Source organism: Lepidochelys kempii, chromosome 1 (genome assembly GCF_965140285.1).
Source record: "Lepidochelys kempii isolate rLepKem1 chromosome 1, rLepKem1.hap1, whole genome shotgun sequence".
NCBI lineage: Eukaryota > Metazoa > Chordata > Testudines > Cheloniidae > Lepidochelys > Lepidochelys kempii.
This window is the reverse complement of record NC_136380.1, coordinates 17,099,841-17,120,225: the sequence shown is the minus strand read 5'-3', so window position 1 is coordinate 17,120,225 and position 20,385 is coordinate 17,099,841. Positions and strand designations below refer to the sequence as shown.

At 42.1% G+C, this 20,385-nt stretch overlaps 1 protein-coding gene across 4 annotated transcripts in view; it reads left to right on the top strand.

Annotated features, from left to right (window-relative positions):
- The window catches only part of RSF1 (remodeling and spacing factor 1), a 122,915-nt gene extending 104,286 nt beyond the window's left edge, over positions 1-18,629 (top strand). For 3 of the 4 annotated variants that reach the window (XM_073335507.2, XM_073335497.2, XM_073335490.2), the window contains exon 16: positions 5,833-14,207. In XM_073335507.2, the coding sequence (XP_073191608.2) occupies positions 5,833-6,410 (578 nt within the window). In that variant the 3' untranslated portion in view covers positions 6,411-14,207. Of the gene's footprint in view, positions 1-5,832; positions 14,208-18,418 lie in introns of those variants that run through there. The other variant, XM_073335516.2, reaches the window with a different exon arrangement.
- The last annotated feature ends 1,756 nt before the right edge of the window (positions 18,630-20,385 follow it).

Here is a 20,385-nt window from a genome sequence, read left to right as displayed (position 1 = left end):
GCTTGGACCATGTCTTCAGTGGTGGCCATCTGGAGGAGCTCCTGGCTGCAGGCATCAGGGCTCCCGTATGAGGTCCAACAGACATCCAGAACCTCCCATTTGAGGGCTCGACCCTCTTCTCTGAGAGACTTGCGGCTTCATAGCCTTAAGGACTCGAGCCACTCTCAAGTCCCTGGGCCTCCATATTCCATCTGTGCAGCGGAGGCATATTAAGCCCCAGCCCCTGCCTTGATTCTACTAACAGACTTTGGTAGAATCAAGGTAGGGGCTGGGGCTTAAAATGCCTCCACTGCACAGATGGAATATGGTGGCTCAGGGACTTGAGAGTGGCTCTTGAGTCCTTAAGGCTATGAAGCCGCAAGTCCTCTGGTTCAAAATAAGCCTTTTGAAGGTGCGCCCAAGGGCGATGTACCAGTTCAGACACCGGATCCAACTTCCCATCCTTTTCGTGTCAGCTGTCTCACTTCTACCATGTGTGGGCCTGGATCACGTCAGATTGCTGGGTGCTCCGCACGGTACTCCCAGGGGAATTCTGTGCCCTGCGGGGGGCACAGAATGCATACCGTGCGCAGATTTCTTTGCTCTCCTCATTTTAATGCCCGGGCACGTTTGCTGGGAGCAGCCAGCAGCAGAGCGCAGATCACCCTGGAGGGGAGGAGGGAGGCTGGTCAAGGAGGTGGGGTTGGTGCCTGCCTGCATGTGGAATGAGTGAGCAACCAGACGCTCTCTGTCCCTCTGGTTGCTGTTGCTGCACCCTGGGCTTGGAGGGATAGGGCTGTGTGAAGCAGGCTCTGTCCCTAAGGCAGAGCAGAAATGTAACAACTAAACTGGCAGGCTGCTAATGTTCCCATTGTTAGTTAATTGTAGTCAATTAAGACTCCTTTACTTTGCCAGGTTGGGGTAAAGGAGCCTTGTTGTAAATGACAGTAAGGGAATCCTCAGCTAGGAAGGGCTGTGTGGGCTTTCTCGCTTTTTTTTCCCTCTGCCAGAGAGGCACAGGGGGGTCAGATTACAGCTCAGGATCTATTTTACTTACCCATTTTTAAAAATGCGGGACCGTGATTAGCAAAACTGTGTGACTTTCTTGTGTGAAAGTCTGAGCAATTTAAAGCGTCATTCTACTTTACAGAACACCAAACAACAAAATAAAAGTCATGTAATCTAAATGAAAATCCAGGATAACTGGAATGCAGGGTCTTGGTTACCAAGTATTTGTAACTTAATTTTCATGTGTTTAGGAAATGCTGAACGGTTAGTATGATTTTTTTTTCTCTGTACGGTAGTTTAAATAAATTACCAAAATAAGTGAAACTGGTGTGATTATATGGCATTATTTTGACAAATAAAATTTGCAGAATTTTGGATTTTTTTGGTGCAGAATGCCCCCAGGAGTAGCATGATAGAACTGGGATATTCTCTCCTGTTCAGCTCCCGGTCCTTGCCTTTGGCTTGTCAGCAGCACCTTGGGTGTTCACCAAGTGCTTGGCAGTTATGGCCACTTTTTTTGCGGAAGTGCCAGGTGCAGGCGTTTCCATACCTCAACAACCGGCTGATCCAGGACCGCTCCAAAACACAAGTGGAGGCACATGTAAGCCTGATAAGAGCAACATTCAATGACCTTGGCCTTCTACTGAACATGCAGAAGTCAACCCTGTCCCTTGTTCAGAGGATAGAATTCATAGGGGCAGTGTTGGACTCAAGACAGGCCAGAGCATCTCTACCAGAGTCACGGTTTCAGACCCTTTGTGACATCATACAAGGTCTCAGACAATTCCCTACCACTACGGCAAGGAATTGCCTGAAGCTCCTCAGCCACGTGGCCGCCTGTACTTATGTAGTGCAGCATGCCAGACTGAGGCTCCAACCCCTTCAGGCGTGGCTAGCCTAGGTTTATTGACCAAACGGGGACAGTCTAGACAAGGTAGTCACTCCTTCCCAACCAGTTCTTGAGTCTCTTCTGTGGTGGTTCAACCCGCAAGCTGTGTGTGCGGGCATTCCCTTCTGCAGACCTCAACCATCTCTTTCCCTGGTCACAGACATGTCAGCGATGGGGTGTGGAGCGCATCTGGGGGAGCTCAGGACTTCAAGCCTCTGATCCCACGCGGAGCTCTTACTTCACATCAACGTCAGGGAGCTGAGGGCAGTCCGTCTGGCATGCCAGACCTTCCAAGCTCACTTGGAGGGGAGATGTGTATCAATCATGACAGACAGACAGCAATATTTTATATTAACAGACAGGAGGGAGCATGCTCATCTCCCTTGTGCCAGGAACAGTCCCTCAAACTGTGGGACTTCTGCATAGCCCACTCAATACACTTGGAGGCACCTTATCTTCCTGGAGTTCAAAATGAGTTGGCAGACTATCTCAGCAGGTCCTTTCACAACCACGAGTCGTCCATCCACCCAGTGTCATGAACACCATCTTCCAACAGTGGGGAATTTCCCTAGATAGACCTGTTCGTGACAGGACACACTACGAAGTGTCTGCTTCTTCCTGAGTCACACCCTGGGCTCAATCACGGTCACATTCCTTCTTCCTTGGAAGGATCACTTCCTTTATACATTTCCACCCATTCCACTCGTTCACAAGGTGCTAATCAAGATTCGGAGGGAAGAAGCCTCGGTAATATTGATAGCTCCAGCCTGGCCCCATCAGCACTGGTATGTGTCTCTTCTAGAGCTGTCAGTGGAAACTCCGATCACTGTACCGCTGCTCCTGGACCTGATAACTCAGGACCATGGCCGTCTTCAGCACCCCAACTTCGAATCTCTCCATCTCATGGCTTGGAAGCTCTATGGCTAAACCCAATGGAGTTTGCTTGCCGTGTTCCAGTTAGGGAAGTCCTCCTTGGCAGTAAGAAACCATCCACTAGGGCCACCTACCTAGCCAAATGGAAGAGATTCACAATTTGGTCAGCGCAGAAACACATGTCTCCTACACACTCAACAATACCTCTTATCTTGGACTGCCTTCTGCACCTGAAGCAGCAAGGGCTTTCTATTTCATCAATAAAAGTCCACTTGCCTGCCATTGCCGCGTTTCACCCAGGCGTGGTGGGCTAGTCGGTCTTTGCCAACCCAATATTTGGATGCTTTCTTAAACACTTAAGTACGACAACCGATCCCACCCTGGGACCTTAACCTGGTTCTTTCCAGACTAATGAGGCCCCCCTTTGAACCACTCGCGACATGCTCCTTGCTCTTATGTATCATCGAAGGTAGTGTTTCTGTTGGCAATAACATCTACCAGGAAGGTATCCTAGCTTAAGGCCCTAACATCTGAGCCTCCTTACACCGTCTTCTATAAGGACAAGGTTCAGCTTCGGCTGCACCCTGCCTTCCTCCCGAAGGTCATCTCCCAGTTTCATGTTAATCAGAATATTTTTCTTCCAGTCTTTTACCCTAAGCCACACGCAAACAGCCAGGAACAGAAACTTCGCTCTTTGGATGTTCGCTAGGTGTTAGCCTTCTATATCGAACAAAGCCATTTTGGAAATCTACCCAACTATTCATTACAGTAGCAGACAGAATGAAGGCGCTCCCAGTCTCTTCTGAAAGAATTTTGTCACGGATTACATCTCCATGTCTGGAGAAAATACCTGCCCCCACGTTGACAGTGCACTCCATGAGGGGTAAACAGTGAGGTGGCAAAATCTGCATAAGATACAAAACTACTCAAGATAGTTAAGTCCAAAGCAGACCGTGAAGAGCTACAAAAGGATCTCACAAAACTGGGTGACTGGGCTACAAAATGGCAGATGAAATTCAATGTTGATAAATGCAAAGTAGTGCACATGGAAAAACATAATCCTAACTATACATATAAAATGATGGGGTCTAAATTAGCTGTTACCACCCAAGAAAGAGATCTTGGAGTAATTATTGATAGTTCTCTGAAAACATCCGCTCAATGGCAGTGGCAGTCAAAAAAGCGAACTGAATGTTGGGAATCATTAAGAAAGGGATAGACAATAAGACAGAAAATATTATATTGCCTCTATATAAATCCATGGTATACCCACATCTTGAATACTGTGTGCAGATATGGTCTCCCCATCTCAAAAAAGATATATTGGAATTGGAAAAGGTTCAGAAAAGGGCAATAAAAATGGTTAGGGGTATGGAACGGCTTCCATATGAGGAGAGATTAAGACTTGGACTTTTGAGCTTAGAAAAGAGACAACTAAGAGGAGATATGATAGACGTCTATAAAATCATGACTGGTGTAGAGTAAGTAAAATGGAAGTGCTGTTTACGCCTTCTCATAACACTAGAACTAGGGATCACTAAATGAAATTAATAGGCAGTAGGTTTAAAACAGAAGGAAGTATTTTTTCACACAATGCACAGTCAACTTGTGGAACTCCTTGCCAGAGGATTTTGTGAAAGCCAAGACTATAACAACAGGGTTCAAAAAAGAACTAGATAAATTCATGGAGGATAGGTACATCAGTGACTATTAGCCAGGATGGGCGGGAATGGTGTGAATGGGAAGCTGGGAATGGGCGACAGGGAAATGGATTACTTGATGATTACCTGTTCTGCTCATTTCTTCTGGGGGACTTGGCATTGGCCACTGTCGGAAGACATGATTCTGAGCTAGGTGGACCTTTGGTCTGACCCACTATGGCTGTTCTTATGTTTCAAAGCGCAGGCACTGTGTGTCAAGTTGGGCATCCATAATTAGAAGATATTTTGGCAAGTGTTGGCCTAAATTTATAAAGTGCTGTAGGATCCTTCAGGATCAAAGGAGCTTGACTGTATTATACAAGCTTATTGTCTTTTACAAACTGAGCCTTAAAATGTAATTTGCATTCTCTTCCCGTAAATTGGTTGTAGAGAGAACATCTCTGCCAAGAATCTGCTATATAATACAATAGCCTCACTGGGAACTTCAGTCCTTTGACTCCTAGACTTTTGGCTTGCCAATGGTTAAATAATAGTATTTGTTCTGTGAAATAATTTGCATAGTATTAAATTTGTTACAGGCTTTTTGTGCAGTAAAAACAGCACAGCGATACCATTGGTATTCTCCCCAGGCATATCAAAGTACAGTGTGTAACAGTGTCACTGGATATATAATTACCTGGCAGATTTATTGTGGAACTGTGTGAGAGACTGCTTAGCTGTGTGAAAGACTTGCCTGTTGTAAACTTCCTGTGCAACAAACGTACTTTCAGATGGCCGTGTACATGCATTCTGGGTAGTTCAAGATGGCCCAATGAGTCAAACTGCTTGGTGTTTGATTTTCTGTCCCAGCCTCTTCTTCCCCAGACTAGCAGAAGCTACAAGTGCTGAGGGGCTATAGCATACTCTCCCTATACAGGGAAAAGACATTACATTATATAGTAGCAAACCCTCCAGCTGAAATTTAAGGCAGTGTTGATGAGCTTTGAAAGGAGTCCTACAATTCTCTTTGGGAAGGCTTATGGCCATAATTTGGGCTCTCAGTGTCTGGAAGAGTGTAAAGTGGGTGTTAAGGGATTAGGAATAAACTTTCTCCACAACTCCCCTGAATGCATATTGTTACATAATTATCCATTATGTGGGATTACACCATCCCCTCAAGCTGTCAGTGTCAGAAACAAGATACCAAGCAAGATGGGCCACTAGTCTGATCTAATATGGCAGTTTCTATTTCTTTTATTTTATGTGTGAGTACGCTAACAAAGTTTCAGAATTGGTGTGAGAGGGGAGGGGCGGCAGGGTGCAAGACAGAAAGGATTGACATTTCAGAAGAGAGGGATAAAAGGGACAATATAAAGAGCAATTGTGAATGTTTTGCCTGCCGTCAGATTTTGCTAACGGCTTTAAGTCTGTTCCTCATTCCAGAGAGCTACATGTCCAAGAACTCTGAAGATGATGAACCAGCAAAGGAATCAAAGCAGTCTATTCGAAAACGTAGCCGAAGCACAGATGAATACTCAGAAGGAGAAGAGGATGGGGATGAACCAGAGGAGGGGAGACCTGTCCGCAAACGGCTGAATCGAATTGAAACAGATGATGAAGATAACTGCGACAATGCGAACAAAGATGCAGAAAAGCCTGCACCTGCAAATAAGCCATCAGCACCTCATGCTCCTCATGACAGCACCAAGAAGCCCTGCTACCGGATAGAAAGTGATGATGAAGATGACTTTGATAATGTAGGGAAAGTAGAAAGTCCGTTGGACTACAGCCTAGTGGACTTGCCTTCCACCAATGGACAGAGCCCAGGTAAAACTATTGAGACCTTGATTGGCAAACCAAGTGAGAAGACTCAAGCCCCCAAAGACAGCACAGCCAATGCCACCCTGGCACCCAATGGGACAGGGGGTGGGCAGGAGGTAGTAGGGCCAGAGGAAGAGGAGGATGAACTTTTGAGAGTGACTGACCTTGTTGATTACGTCTGTAACAGTGAACAGTTATAAGACTTTCTTCCATTTTTGTGCTAATTTATTCCACGGTAGCTCATACCAGCGGGCCAGTTATTAAAAGCTGTTTTATTTTTCCTAAAAGACTCTCCACTACAGTATCACTTTTTAGAAGCAAGAATTTCACCAGTTCTGCAGTCTTTCTGTGAAGTGACCAGTTTTGAACTTTGAAGATAAATTGCTGTAAAGTCCCTCTTAATTTTTTTCTCTCCTTCCAAGTCCATGGTCCTGGGTAATTTCATTCACAAAAACCTTATAACAACAAGAGATTTGTATATTTTTGACTTTATATTTCCTGAAAGCATACAAATTTGTTGAAATGTGTGGCCTATGAAAGCATTCCAAATCGGTCTGGGCCCAAAACGTAACTGGGGCAGGGGGCAGTGGGAGGCGGGAATGGGGGTGTGTGTGCAGAAACACTTGTGCTCTAGCTTTTTCATATGAGATATATATTATATTTAAATGTTCACAACTTAGATTACAATTTAACAGACAAGTTTAAAAATTAATGTCTCTACTGTTGCATTTTGTGAGTTGTAGGTTAACATACATAGCTCATTTTAGTAACCACCTTCATGAAAGCAGCTTGATTTAAGACTGGAGATAACCACGGTAAATAAAGAGGCCGAGAAAGTACAATAAACAAGAACTCTAGTATCCATTTTGACTTGCAGAGTTTCCTGATAAACATCCTTTAAAGTGTTTGTACAGTAAAGTGTACTGTAATGAAGTTTTGACGGTTGAAACGTGCCAGCAATGAATTTATAAAACAGGTTTTCCGTGCATATTTCATCAGATGGCCTTTAATGTACAGTATCTGGTGGGAGGGAATCTCAGTGTGAAGTTAGTTTGTAAGTGGGATGATACCATGTGAGTGCTGTAAACTTTTACAGATGCCAGAACCACTGTATAAAGTAACTGCCTGGCCATTTGAGTTTTAAACCATATATCAGGGTATTTTGAAAGGAATATGTTTGTACATACTGCATTGACCACAGGATTACAGCACATCTGATGATGGAGGGATTTTCAAATAAACCTTGACTGGTCCATTCATGCCCCTAATATCTACTTCAAATTGAAGTAAACAAATGGAGCAGTTTTCCTTTTGGAGGTTTTCTGTTTTGGATTTGCGTGTTTCTGTTTTGATTTACTTATCTGCCTGGATGTACTAGCAGGTTTTGAATGTAGTGTTGGCCTTTGGCCATTAGAATTTTCTTAAAATACATTTTAATAGTTGTCATGTGACCAACTGATTTCAAGAAGGCAGTATTTCTGGGAGAAAATGCTTGACTCCAAGACAATATCTCATCACTTTGAGTGGCATATACTTTAGCTCAAGTATATAGATTTTTTTTTAACAGTTTATTTGGCACATAATAGACAGTGAAGCTGAAGTTTGTTTTGGATAGCACTCAGTTTTCTCTTCGCTCTTAATTAAGATGCAGGCTGTAAAGTTTATACATGTTGTAGCCCACAGCTAAAACATAGCTGCCAAATGTTGAAATCGAATAAGGTCACATCTATTAAACCTTTTGCGCTGAGATTTGGATCTCCCCCCCCCCCCCCCGGTGTTATGTCCATTGCCGGCAATGGATACACCAAATTTGCTGCTGGCACCAAGGAGAGAATTCTCCTTCCTACCCCCATCCCCACCTCCTCAATGTCGTATTGACGAGTCAGTCAGTAGTTAAGCACTTCTATTTCATTGTAATAAAGCTGGCATTAGGCCTTTACTAAATACCTCTCTAGAAAACCTAGATCCAAAAATACCTACCTTCTAGCCTTGAAAGTCCTTGTTTTTGTTTTTCCCCTCTGTCCATGTTAGTTCTGTAGAACCGACTGCATTAATGTTATTTCATTGGAATTCTAGCAGTTCATATATCCTCACATATAAAACTAGAACCATCAAAGCTGCAAAAGGTTAGGACCCCTCATCGTTTGCTATGGTAAGCAAGGTTTGTAACTTAAGAAAATGAGAATTCACTCTTTCTTTCCCAATGAGTTTATTCCATTTGAATTTTTAAACAACGAATTATTTCCACCATGTCAATTGATAGTTAACAGGTTTCATTAACAGATGTTTAAACAGGGTAGTGCGAAAAGCCAGAGAAGTTTAGAAAGTGTTCTTAAAAGCCTATGTAGCATTTTAAGCTACTACACAGTATATGCTTTTTTTTTCCCCCTTAGGTGATGCAACAATGTAGTGCTGCTACATTTCTAATATACTTGTGTTTCAAATGATCAATGACATGTGGCTCCCATTTTTCAATGTTAGTAACTGTGCATTTTTAATATTTGCAATGCAAACTGTCTGATTCACATATGCAATACTCTGCAGCCAAGACTTCTGTTTTGTTTAGGCAGTGCCATAACCCTTTTGCTCTCTGACTTAGCCTTTTAGTATCTGATCAGTGCTGTAGCAAACATTCTTGCTATTGCATTAACTCTAAATTATAGACACGTAGCGGGCAACTAATTTCAATGTAAGAAAAATACAAAAGAGTTGGAAGTATTGGATATGCAACCAGAGGAAAAAAATCAAATATTGTGGCTTAATTGTGGGAATGATGTAAAAGCAGACAATATCATAAAGTCCAGTCAGAACACTGGAACAGATGATCCAGTTATTTTTCAGGTACTGTCAGTTCTGAAAATATGTACATGACTTTGACACTGCTCGGAGCTTTACTTCCTGTATGTCAGTTTTGTAGACTGACCTTCTATTTGATTAAGAAAAAGTCATCTCTGGTGTTAATGTCATCCCAAAGAGTCCAAGCCTGAAACTCTCTTATACAGGCAAAGCTCCCTTTTATATCAATGGGAATCATATCTGAGTAAAGACTGCAACATTTGGCTCAAAGAGAGGGCTACATTTTCAACACGCTCCCAATCCCCAGTTTTGAAGATTTTCTGCTTGATGGGAAATGTATAGTATCTTCTTTGGGAAATGGCACTTCTTGATAAGAGCACAAGTGACCCCTAGTCAGATGTTAAGAATATTTTCATTAGTCCACACTATGGAAATGTCTTCCAGTTGATTTAGTGTCATTTGCAGATTGTGTTCTACTGTAATCTTGGTAAGGAATGAAGTGCAATGTTTTTGGATTATGTTAATGTCCACAATGAATACCAATCTTCAGCTGTGGCTTAAGTTAATAAGCAAAAGATCAAATAATTTTAGAAACACAATGGAGACTTGCCTTGGGTTATTTAACAGAATAGTTCCAATTGGAAAAGAATAAGCAGATATCAATCCTATATGTAAGGATTTGATTACACAAACAGCTACCCATCAGGTTGTGACTAAAAGTTGCTATACGGGTATTGCAGATTTTTAAGTTGAACATTGTTTAGTGCAGAACTGACTGGGAAGAAAGTTAATTAAGTGCAGTTTAGGTTTTAAGCAGCATTGTAGAGTGGAGGAAGGTACAAGTTGAGGGAATGAAATGAGGGATGGAAATTTCTAATCCATTTCACAAAGAGAAGAGTAATATTTGCTGGCTTGCAAACCACTTGTATGAGCATTGGTGTCAAAAGTGTACAGTAAATTCACTTCACTCTAAATCGATGTGATGGATTACATTAACAAAGCCCGTAATATAGTAAGAACTTCACCATGGCTGTTTTTGTCATCTTTGATTCTTCTAAATGAGTGTATTCCTGGTTTTAAAAAACAAATGTAGACACAGTTTATGTCTCTTTGTTTAATTATGAGTACAGGAAGATCAATACTAAACAATGAACTCTTTGAGCATTTGATAGTTGATTCAGAGCTGTGCACATTAAATTACGTGAACAGATTGACACGTTTTCTTTATCTAATGGCTTTTGCATTGTAACTGCACTTGAGAAGAACAGTGATGCTTTTTTCTATATTTTATGTTTATAAGGTATGTCACTGTCTTTAAGACTATCCTTTTGGATTAAGGTGCCTCAGTTGCTCTTCTGCTAATGGAAGTTGGCTTGTATTCCATTTGCTTCTGTTTTGTCTTCACTGTGTCTGAACACCTCATGAGAGACTGACTTATTCAGAGAACCTCAGGCAGCATATATGTTCATAAAAGAAAAAATCTTTGCATGGCAGTCCATTTGTTCTAATTTATCTTAGTATCTTTATCATTTGAACTATGTGACTATCCAAATGCTGTAGTAGTTCAATAATTCTAATAGTACACTGTCAGGGTGTCCATTACAAACCTCTGTTTTCATGCATTTCTAATTTTGCATTGAAAGCTCTTCAGCATGAAGACTTGGCCCAACAGTCACTTTTTAAAACTTGCTTCCAATCACACAGTTTCACAAACTAGCTTTCTTAAAAGTAAACAAGATAAAGGCACCTGGGTTTTTTAAATCCCCTTTGTATACATTAATTAAATAATATTTTGCAGTCATGCTAGTCCAAAAATGGTCTAATCAAGATATGTGTCAACTGGCTCAAAATGGCACTCTTTAAGCCTTGAAAAAGTGATTGTGAAACATGTGCAGTGACTACTGTTCACAGGTTTGTATTATAGATTTTAATATACAGGATGCATCCTATGTGCGTATTTATGTAAGAACACTTCCAGTCCATTGGGTAAATAAAACCTTTAAAAAATTGTATATAAATAAATATTAAATCCTTCAAACAGAAACAAATCTTTACTGGAAAAAAACCTATACTGAATGGAGAGGGAAGAAAGAAAGCAGTTCATGTTAAGTAGTCCTGGTCTGCAAGTCCTTACGCACAGGTTTGTCTATGGAAGTCATTAAGACTGCTTTTAGCAATAAAGGTTTGCAGGATTAGGACTAGAATTCTTGACGCAATCTAGGAAATCCTGGCTGCCAATCTTAGCTTTTGTGTTTCACCCCTCACCTGGGGTGATATGTTGCTTTTAACTGTTTTGGAAGGCAGGAAATATGAAGTGAGCAGAGAGAGGCCTTAATTTTAATTGAACTAATGTTTGCAATATGTATTGACCTAAATTTTCAAAAATTACGAATGATTTTGGATGCCTCCATTTTTGGGTGTCCAGTCAGAGACATGTTAAAGACGCCTGACTTTTCAGAAACAGCAGAATACTCACTCACTGAAAATAAGGCCCCTTTGTCTCCTGTTGGACAACCAAAAATTGAGACACTGAAAATCATTAGTCCCTTTTTGAAAATTAAGTCACTTACTAAGCTCTTTTTATAGCATCAGTATAACTCCTTGTTTGAATGACAGAATTCCAAACAGCAAAAAACAAGGTTGCATGGGAATTGAAATAATTGCCCAAAGCTTCAGAGTAATTTAACTTATTTGTACATTCCAAAAAAATTATATTGCTTATAACAATACTTAAATTATGTACAGTTTCTGAAGGAAAGAGTAGAACACTCTAAAGTAGGTAATAGATTTTTACAATTGAGCATATAGTGTAAAGGCTCCAGACACAATTACAACTGTAAAAAGTCTGACAACCTGGGTTTTGAGCTATCACTCTGTAACTGCTTGCACCCAGTACCTGTTCTCATGAGCAGTAGAGACAAGGGAAATGCAGGCAGAGGGGACACATTGCTTAATAATGGTACTTGTGGCTGTAAATATATCTGAGATTGCTACAAATAACCCCAAAAGTTACTAACTAGAGCTGCAAGATTAGAGGAGGAAAACGTTGCTCTGTTTTTTCCAGTTTGTTTACTTTGTGCACTGGATAGCACTTTGTGTATAGTGAGCCTCACTGGTTCCCAGGGCTAGTCAGAAATTGTTTCCCCCTGTCGTTTTGAATGGATCTTTCAAATGGCAGTACGGGACAGGAAGAAAAAATAGCAAAATGTGATTGCAAACTCACGACCATTTGCAGAAGGGGATTCAGAAAGGCATAGTGTTGAAACAACTTGTAATTCACTCTTAAAAACTGACTATTTCAAATGGACTGTGCCCCTTTAAGACACTGAGGCTGACACCCTCTTGACCTCATTCCTGTCCCCACAGCTGCATAAAAATCTGTGTATGCTAGAAAAGGTGGTTTCCTACAACAGATGAATGAGTGCTATAGGGTAGGTGTGGATGTGGGGGGTTTTGGAGCAATACATTAGATATTTTAACACTGTTTGGCTTTGGCACAATCTGATGGAGGCCACTCTGTATGCTTATCCCTCCTCTTATGACCCAAACAGCTATGTTGATTTGTAATATTTAGCTTAGCCTGTTAGGACGTCGTAACGAATTGTTGTAGCCATGTTGGTCCCAGGATATGAGAGAGAAATGGTGGGTGAGGTAATATCTTTTATTGGACCAACTTCTATTGGTGGCAGGTGCAAGCTTTCAAACTACACAGAGCTCTTCATCGGGTGTCTGAGCTAAATACAAGTCGGGATTTTTGTTTGTAGTTAGTCCCAACTTTTTAGCTCAGGCGCTCTGCTTCCTTCCCCAGACCTGAAGAAGAGCTCCGCGTAGAACAGAAAGTGTGTACTTTCCACCAACAGAAGTTGGTCCAATAAAATAGATTACCCCACCTTGACTCTCTCAGGACTTAACAAATGATTCTACAGGAAAAAAGCTGTTCTACTGAAAGCCGTAATAGGCCTAGTACTGGCACACCATTTATTAGCTAGATGACTATAAGGTCCTTAATAGATATTAATCTGCTACTAAAGTTAATGTGGTAGAAAAGGAAATCAGATCATAAATCTTTTGCTTTTAATTTCATACTCATATTGACTCTGAAATCTTGTCTTATTCTTACAAGTACATTCATTAAAATGGTACTTCCCCCTAACTGACATTAAATTCTTTTAAATGCCAATGGTTGCTAATTTCTTTCTTGTTTCACAGTTCTCCTTTATAATACATAGCAGCTATCATATGCTTTGGTGTATAATGGCTGTCAAATGGGCATGTTCTGTGTGTTTATACCTGATGTTCATGTCTCTATTCACTGTCCCAGTAAATTTAGTACAGATTGCTTGCTAGCAGAATGGTTGTTCCAATACTCTGTGATAATTAGGTCAAAACTCCCAAATATGGTCTCTTAAATTTTAAGATATGCTTACATGAAATACAGTTTTTGTCTTACTTCTGTGTGCTGTTTAAATGTTGCAGAGAAACCTACAGTTCCTTAAAGTTTATCTCAAATTCACTGATGGCCTCATTTTTGTTTTATCTTACTCTTAAGAGGTAACATGGTAAATTTCCAAACGCTTAGCCGTTCTTTGTAGAGTTTAACCCTTGCTTTGCTTGAGTCCTAAACCTTGATTTTTAAATCTTTCTCTGAAATCATGGCTTGCTATATTTTGAAGGGAAAGGACTGAGGTGCACACACTGCATGTGTTGTGTGTGTGGAGGGGGGGAAATATGTTGAAAAAACTGGAAGTGTAATTCTTGTTGCACATAACTTGGGTGGTGCTTTCACTGTTTTGTTTCCCACCAGTAATTTCACCTGCATGTAAAACATGATACGTTAAAAACTTTAAAACAAAAGTCATGGTGGTCTCAGTGCTCAAAGGGGTTAACTGCAGTTTAATAACAGCTGATGTTTTTAGATTTGCAGTACACAACTGTTTAAATACTGTATTCCTTGTAAATGAAGTAAAAAAAAAAAATGTTAAGGCTGGTGCCAATATTTTTGTTAATGAAATGTTCATTGTTGTCTGTCACTACAGTCTGGTCAGAACTCTTTGTGTATAAGCTGGGCCTGAAGCCATTTTATAGCTTGTAGGCCTAATTGTGTAACTTTTTCTTTCATAATGTTTTTGTTATAATATCTACTGTCATTTCTTTCCTATAAATATGACATGTAAATTGTCATAATAAAAAAAATTAAATAACTTGATGATGTACAAAGTATAATGTGTTTGGGAGAAGCATGTTTGCTTTTAATTATCCTGGCACCTAAATAGCAAGGAGGGGCTTCTTTTTGTCTGACTTTAAGGTAGATAGTAGAAAATGGTTGTGCAAATCGGTCCAGCCTTTGAAAGTGACATTTGTTTGGCTACAAGTAGCAAATTGTGCTGTTTTGTTTATGGCAGTTTAGCCTGGGGGGATTTCTCTTTTTTCTTTGTATTCTGTATCTTCTAAATATACTATTTTTAAAAATAAAGATAGGGCTGTTCTGTTAGTTGATCCAGAGTGGCAAATTGAGAGACTAGCTGCTTAGGGCCAGATTTTTAAAGGAATTTAAGTAGGGTTACCATATTTGAATATTCAAAAAAAAGGACACTCCAATGAGGGGTGCAGGGGTGTATTTGCTGTGCCCCCCCGCTCCCGGCCCCCACCCCAACTCCTCCCCTTCCCTGCCCCCATTCCAACCCTTTCCCCAAAGTCTCCGCCCCCTCCCTGCCCCATTAGACCCCTTCCCCAAATCCCCGTCCTGGCCACGCCTCCTCCCCTGAGCGTACCACGTTCCCCCTCCCTCTCAGCCGTGCAAAACAGCTGTTTCATGGCGCAAGCACTGGGAGCTAGGGGGGGAAAGCGGGCACTTTCAAGTGATCAACATTCACTCTCTCTTTCTTGAATGATCAACGTTCACTCTCTTTCTTGAATGATCAACTGTTCTTTGTGGGAAAAATAATAATGGCAAAATCCCGGACATTTTTAGATATTTAAAAATTCCTCCCAGACGGCAATTTAAGAACCAAAAAGCCAGACATGTCCAGGAAAATACAGACATATGGTAATCCTAATTTAAGTGCCTGGTGTGATTTTTCAAAAGCATCTGGGGCACTTACCACCCATGGAAAGCAGTGAGTTTTAGGCATCTAAGTGCTGAAAATCCCACTAGGTGCCTAAATATCTTTAAAAATCTGGCCCTTATTGCTTTAGCTCTGCTGCCACCTGCTCTCTTTGACTAACTAGACCCATGTTTGTACAAAATCTTTGTCATTGTAAGGCTTAAATAAGTTCCTCAAAGTGAGACATCTGAAGCCAGTCTGTCAACAGAGCCTGCCAGACATTTATGGGTGCCTTGGTCAGAGGTTCACAATCTCCTAGATCAGAGTTCAGTAATTGGATTGTAGAGGCAAGTTAAACATAACCTGAAAAAGGATCAACTTTGCTGAGACCTGGGGAATGGAATGTTGGTGCTTGGCAAGAGGCCTCCTTAAAGAAACAGCTGCAGTTAAAGGTCCAGTTTAGGAAAGGAAACACATTTGATGATTCCTTAAAATCATGTTGATGGCAAGTAAATTGATCGGGAACCTTTATCGCTTGTAATGTTTTTTTCCTGATGTGGTTTATGGAGACTTTTGGAAAGGGGAGATCCTGGCTGGAACCTGTTGCTTTGTTGGAGTATTAGGAGGCAAAGGAGGAATGGACTGTGTAAGTGGTACACAAAAATGATGTTCAATGACCCTACACAGAGTTCCAAACCAACTGGATTTTGCCAAGCGCTGACACAAGTGGAAGAAACGCCTAAATCTACAATAGTTCTTCTTTTTCTGCAGTACAGTGTGGCTATAGCGACCCTAATATTAATAAGAGTTTAATACAGGAAGGGGGTCATCTTGAATTTGAAAGTGGAAACATCATTTTGTATGGACACGAAAGAACCAAACTCATGCATCTGAGAAGAAAATGTAGAGGATACAGATAAATGGTAGATTCTCAAGGTAGGCAGAGTAAGCTTTGTCTATGCAGTTCTGAGCTGGAGACAGCATGCCATTTATGTGATGCTGTAAATAGGCTCTGATCACTCTACATATTCATTTTCCTTAACCGTTTCAGCTTTGTCTGCCATAATCCACTTAATGGTGCAGCTCACCTAGTGGTGAAAGTGGTTTGGTTCAGTGTCTCTCTTACCACAGCATTATTGTGGTTAAAACACCTAAGCCATGTCTATGCTACAGCTCCCACCATTTCTGTTACCGGTGGAGCTGTACCAGTGATGAATTACAGCCATGAACTTTGTTTGTATAGACAAGGTTTTCCAGGTGTCGTCAGCATCTCCTGACATGGATCACAGCTTTTTAGCCATAACTTACAACCAGCAATATGATATCCAAGCCAGACAATTCCAGGCATAAGGCTCTGAAGCTTTCAGATGGGACTGCAAGAGCTCTGCTTCTTTGTTCACTTATTCATGCATGACAAGAGGTACATCTGGGCTGAGCCAAGTCCTGCAGAGAATATTAGAACCACTAACTGCGACAAATCTATAGAGAAATGTATTTACAGCTTGTGATAGCCGGTCTGATAGGTGCTTATGGCAATGGGCAATCATAACATTAAGGAAAGGAGTTTTTAGTGGCCAACCAGGAAACAGCCCCAGAAAGTACGGAAGAAAGCAGGAGCTGAATTGGAGATCAATTTGAATTTAGCCTCTGTGAAGTCTCTCTTAATCTATTTCCTTCTACTCTCAGTATACTTTAAATCTAGGCCCTTATTTTTCTTGGGATACAGTGAAATTTACTTGCTGCAGGATTGTGCCAGGCTTGGATTTATTGTTGTTTATTATGTATTGGTATTGTGTTAGCATCTAGGCGCTTCAGTCATGGACCAGGACCCTAGTGTGCTAGGTGCTGTACAAACACAGAACAAAATGATGGCCCCTGTCCCCCAGATCTTAAAATCTAAATATAAGTCAAGAGCATTTAAAACAAACTGTTTCTAGCCTTTGCGGCTGGGAAGAAAAGCTTTCGACTATGAACTGTGTAAAATGGCTGCAATGTGTTTTCCTTACTGAATCTGTAGACAACCTAAGATGACTTCTCTGAAGGGTATGAACTTCCAATTTATCTCAGTATCTCAGTGTTGTAACACTGAAGATTAATAATGGTGAATGGAAATGTCAGTGTTGGCTTTCACTGATTATTTTAGCAGGAACCAATTAATGAGCTTATTGTTAGATCCAGCGGCAAATGCTGGCATATGGGTCAGCTGGCTGTTACAGGGAAAGATACTATAGATTTTTCCCCTCCCAAGTGCTAAAAGCCCTTAATAGCTGCCGTATCCAAACCATCTACCCTTCAGTTCCTATCCAAACTCTAACCCTCCCCACCCTCTGCCCCCATACCGTCTTCTGCAAGGTAGTTATTCATGGTCAGCACAGAAATCTGTGGCACAATGAAAATAAGTGTGTGTATGGAAGGAGTGTAAACTTCAATTTAACACAAGTCACTGTACTGTTGTTTGGTTTAAATTTTGTACTCAATAAAAACCCTCCATTTAAAAAATTCTTCTGAATCTGATGCAGGATTTCCATTTTGCCCCAGAAGCAGTGGAAAATGCCTAAGGATGGTCTGTATATTAAGAAGCCGGGCAGTGGGTCAAATTGAAATGGTGGCTTCATAACCTCTAGTTCATGATCTGTAGTGGACGTGTCTTGTGCAATGTGGAGGGGTCACCTCAAGAAGACAAGAAATTTGCGCTGGTGTAGCCCCACTGATGTCATTATGCTGGTGCAAACCCCTAATGCAGACACATTTTCCTGGTGAAACTTGATTTAGTAAGTTACCTGTACTGGTGCAAGCCCCCACTTTAGACCAGTACAGCATGTCTACACTAGGGACTTGCCGTGGTATAGTTAAAAGGGTCCAAACAAACCCAGTATAGACAGGGCCTAGATCTGAGAGGGTAGTCCAGTCTTCCGAGCCACAAAGTCACTAACCTCAGTCCTGAGACTGCCAACAAGTGGGCTAAGTAGTAGAGGCTTGTGATGTAGTTAGCTTCCCAGCAGAATCTGATTCCAGGCCTCCAAACTCATATCTCAAGAAGTACTCACACAGTCATCAAAGGGTAAGTTAAATAGTAAGGTGTATATATGACTTTCCTACCTTTAGCTTTCAAGGTGGGATGCGGCCTGGGCCTCTGCCTATCTAACTAATAACTCAGTTTACATGCTGCGATGAAGATCGAAGAAGGGCTACTTTGTTCCTTTTTTTTCCCTCTTAAATTTGCCACCTTTCATGCTGAGGCCTCCATGCCTTAACTAGTGTCCTCCATTAGTTTCTCAGCATTGTCACTAAGGTGTACTGAGTAGGTTCATCTCTTGTATCTGAACTGGTGCTGACTGTAACACTTCTGTTTGCTTTTTGTTTTCTAGATGATAATCTTTTAAAAAAGAAACGGCGAAAGACACATGCTTTCTGAAACCCAGACTGGAGGTGTGTTTTGAAGTCAGGTCACCAATTGGTCAGGACCCTAAACCCAAAAGCAAGAAAACAGATTTTTCTGGGTGAAATCCCCCTTCATTTTATTTATTAAAGAGTTGTATACACTTGATGGAAGATCAGTGACTGTGCATTGGAAAATAACCTGGCTCAGTGGTCAATGAGTAGTGCAAAGAACCTCTTGAATCAAATATGGAACATGATGGATTGCTCTCTTCCCCATCTCCCTCTCTCTCTTCCCGCACCTCCATCCTGTTTTATGGAGGGTAAAGGAGCCAGATGCTTCAGAAATTGCTGTATGCCTAGGACAACCCCTCTGTCCCTGTAGAAAGGTAGGGGTATGTGGGGCAAGTACCTCCTTGGAAATGTTCATCTTCTCCCTCTCTCTGTTCCTGTAGCAAGTGTCCTGGTGCACAATGCAGTCTCAGCCGCTAGCGTTCACTTTATAGGTCTATACGTAAAAAGTTGCCACTAGAGTCTTCTACCCACTGCCTGCCCTGGAAGCAGCAAGATCATCATGTATGCTTCCAGTGGGTGTGGGCACAGACAGTGGAAGGCATCAGCCAGCAGGATGGAAATAGGGACAAAACAAAAATCTTGCAGATAGGAAAGGAGAGAGGGTTAAAAGGGACAGAAGAACACAGGAGAGAGCAGTTGTGCTGGTGGATGGGTTGTAGGTACTCCTTTCCCAATCAACTGCAGAGTGTGGAAGGCTCAAATAGAAAAGCGTACCAGCCGCTGCTGTATCTAGTGTACCTGAAACTAGCGGCTAACCTGGAGCAGCACTGGGCCCTCTCCCTAAACAGAGGCAACTCCAAAGCTGCATTGTAAAACTTTGCTTGTCACTATCTTTTTTTGTGGTGTGTGCATGAAATCTCGTAAGTTCCGTCATCACCACCACAGTGGCTCTTTGCACCTGAATGAATAAATTTCCGCAATGATTTTTTCCACCTCTGTTCGTAAGGACTGGGTGTCTTTGGGTCGAACAGATTGTTAAAGGTCCTGTGCTATTTTATGTTGAGAGCTAAGAGTGTTAACTGTCATGTTTTGGGATCCTATTTTCCTGCCATAGAATAAGAGTAATTCCTATGTAAGACAATAGCAATTATTTGTATTCTGTAGAAATAAAATCAGGCTCCAGGGGCTCAGCTTTCTCATTCCTTCATTGTTGTGTTTCACAGGAGTCTATAACATGCATTTCTCTTGCACGTGTCACATCGGGTGGTTTCCTAGAGGGGTTGGTAGAAGGTCCCTGAATGTGCTATTGCCGCAGGGGCTGTCTCCTGTTGGGTATACGTAATCCACAGTCCCAGGAACTGATAGTTAAATCAACACAAATTCTTCTCTTGACTTAACCCTGTCCACGGGGGGAGGGAGGGTTTGAGGTCGTCTTAACTATACCACTCGTGTGGATTTTTCACATCCCTGAGCAATGTAGTAAAGCCAACTTATTTTTGTGTGTAGACCTGGCCTCCCCCCTGCAGGGTTTATGTGTCTTCACGCTCCTGCCCTAGTTCCTGCGTGCTCAGCACTGGCTGCTGCTGTGGAGACAGGGCTCCGTAGCATGACCCTCCAGGGCGGCCGGGGCATGGGCCCTCCCGTGTTCCCGGCCGTTCCCCCCCTGCTGCCGGCACTGGAGTGACCCACCGCCTGGTGCGACCGCAGGCCCCTAGCACCTTGGGCCAGTCTGGACCAAGCCCCGTGGGGTCTGGCCCAGTACCAGCTGGGAGACGAGCCTCCCCGGGCAGCGGCGGCAAAGCGCCCTGTGGCACCGTACAGACTAGCAGACGTGTATCGGAGCAGAAGCTTTCGTGGGTGAAGACCCCCTGCGTGGGATGCCTGCATGCACCCCTGTGTTCACCCACGAAGGCTTATGCTCCGCTACGCCTCTCCGCCTGTA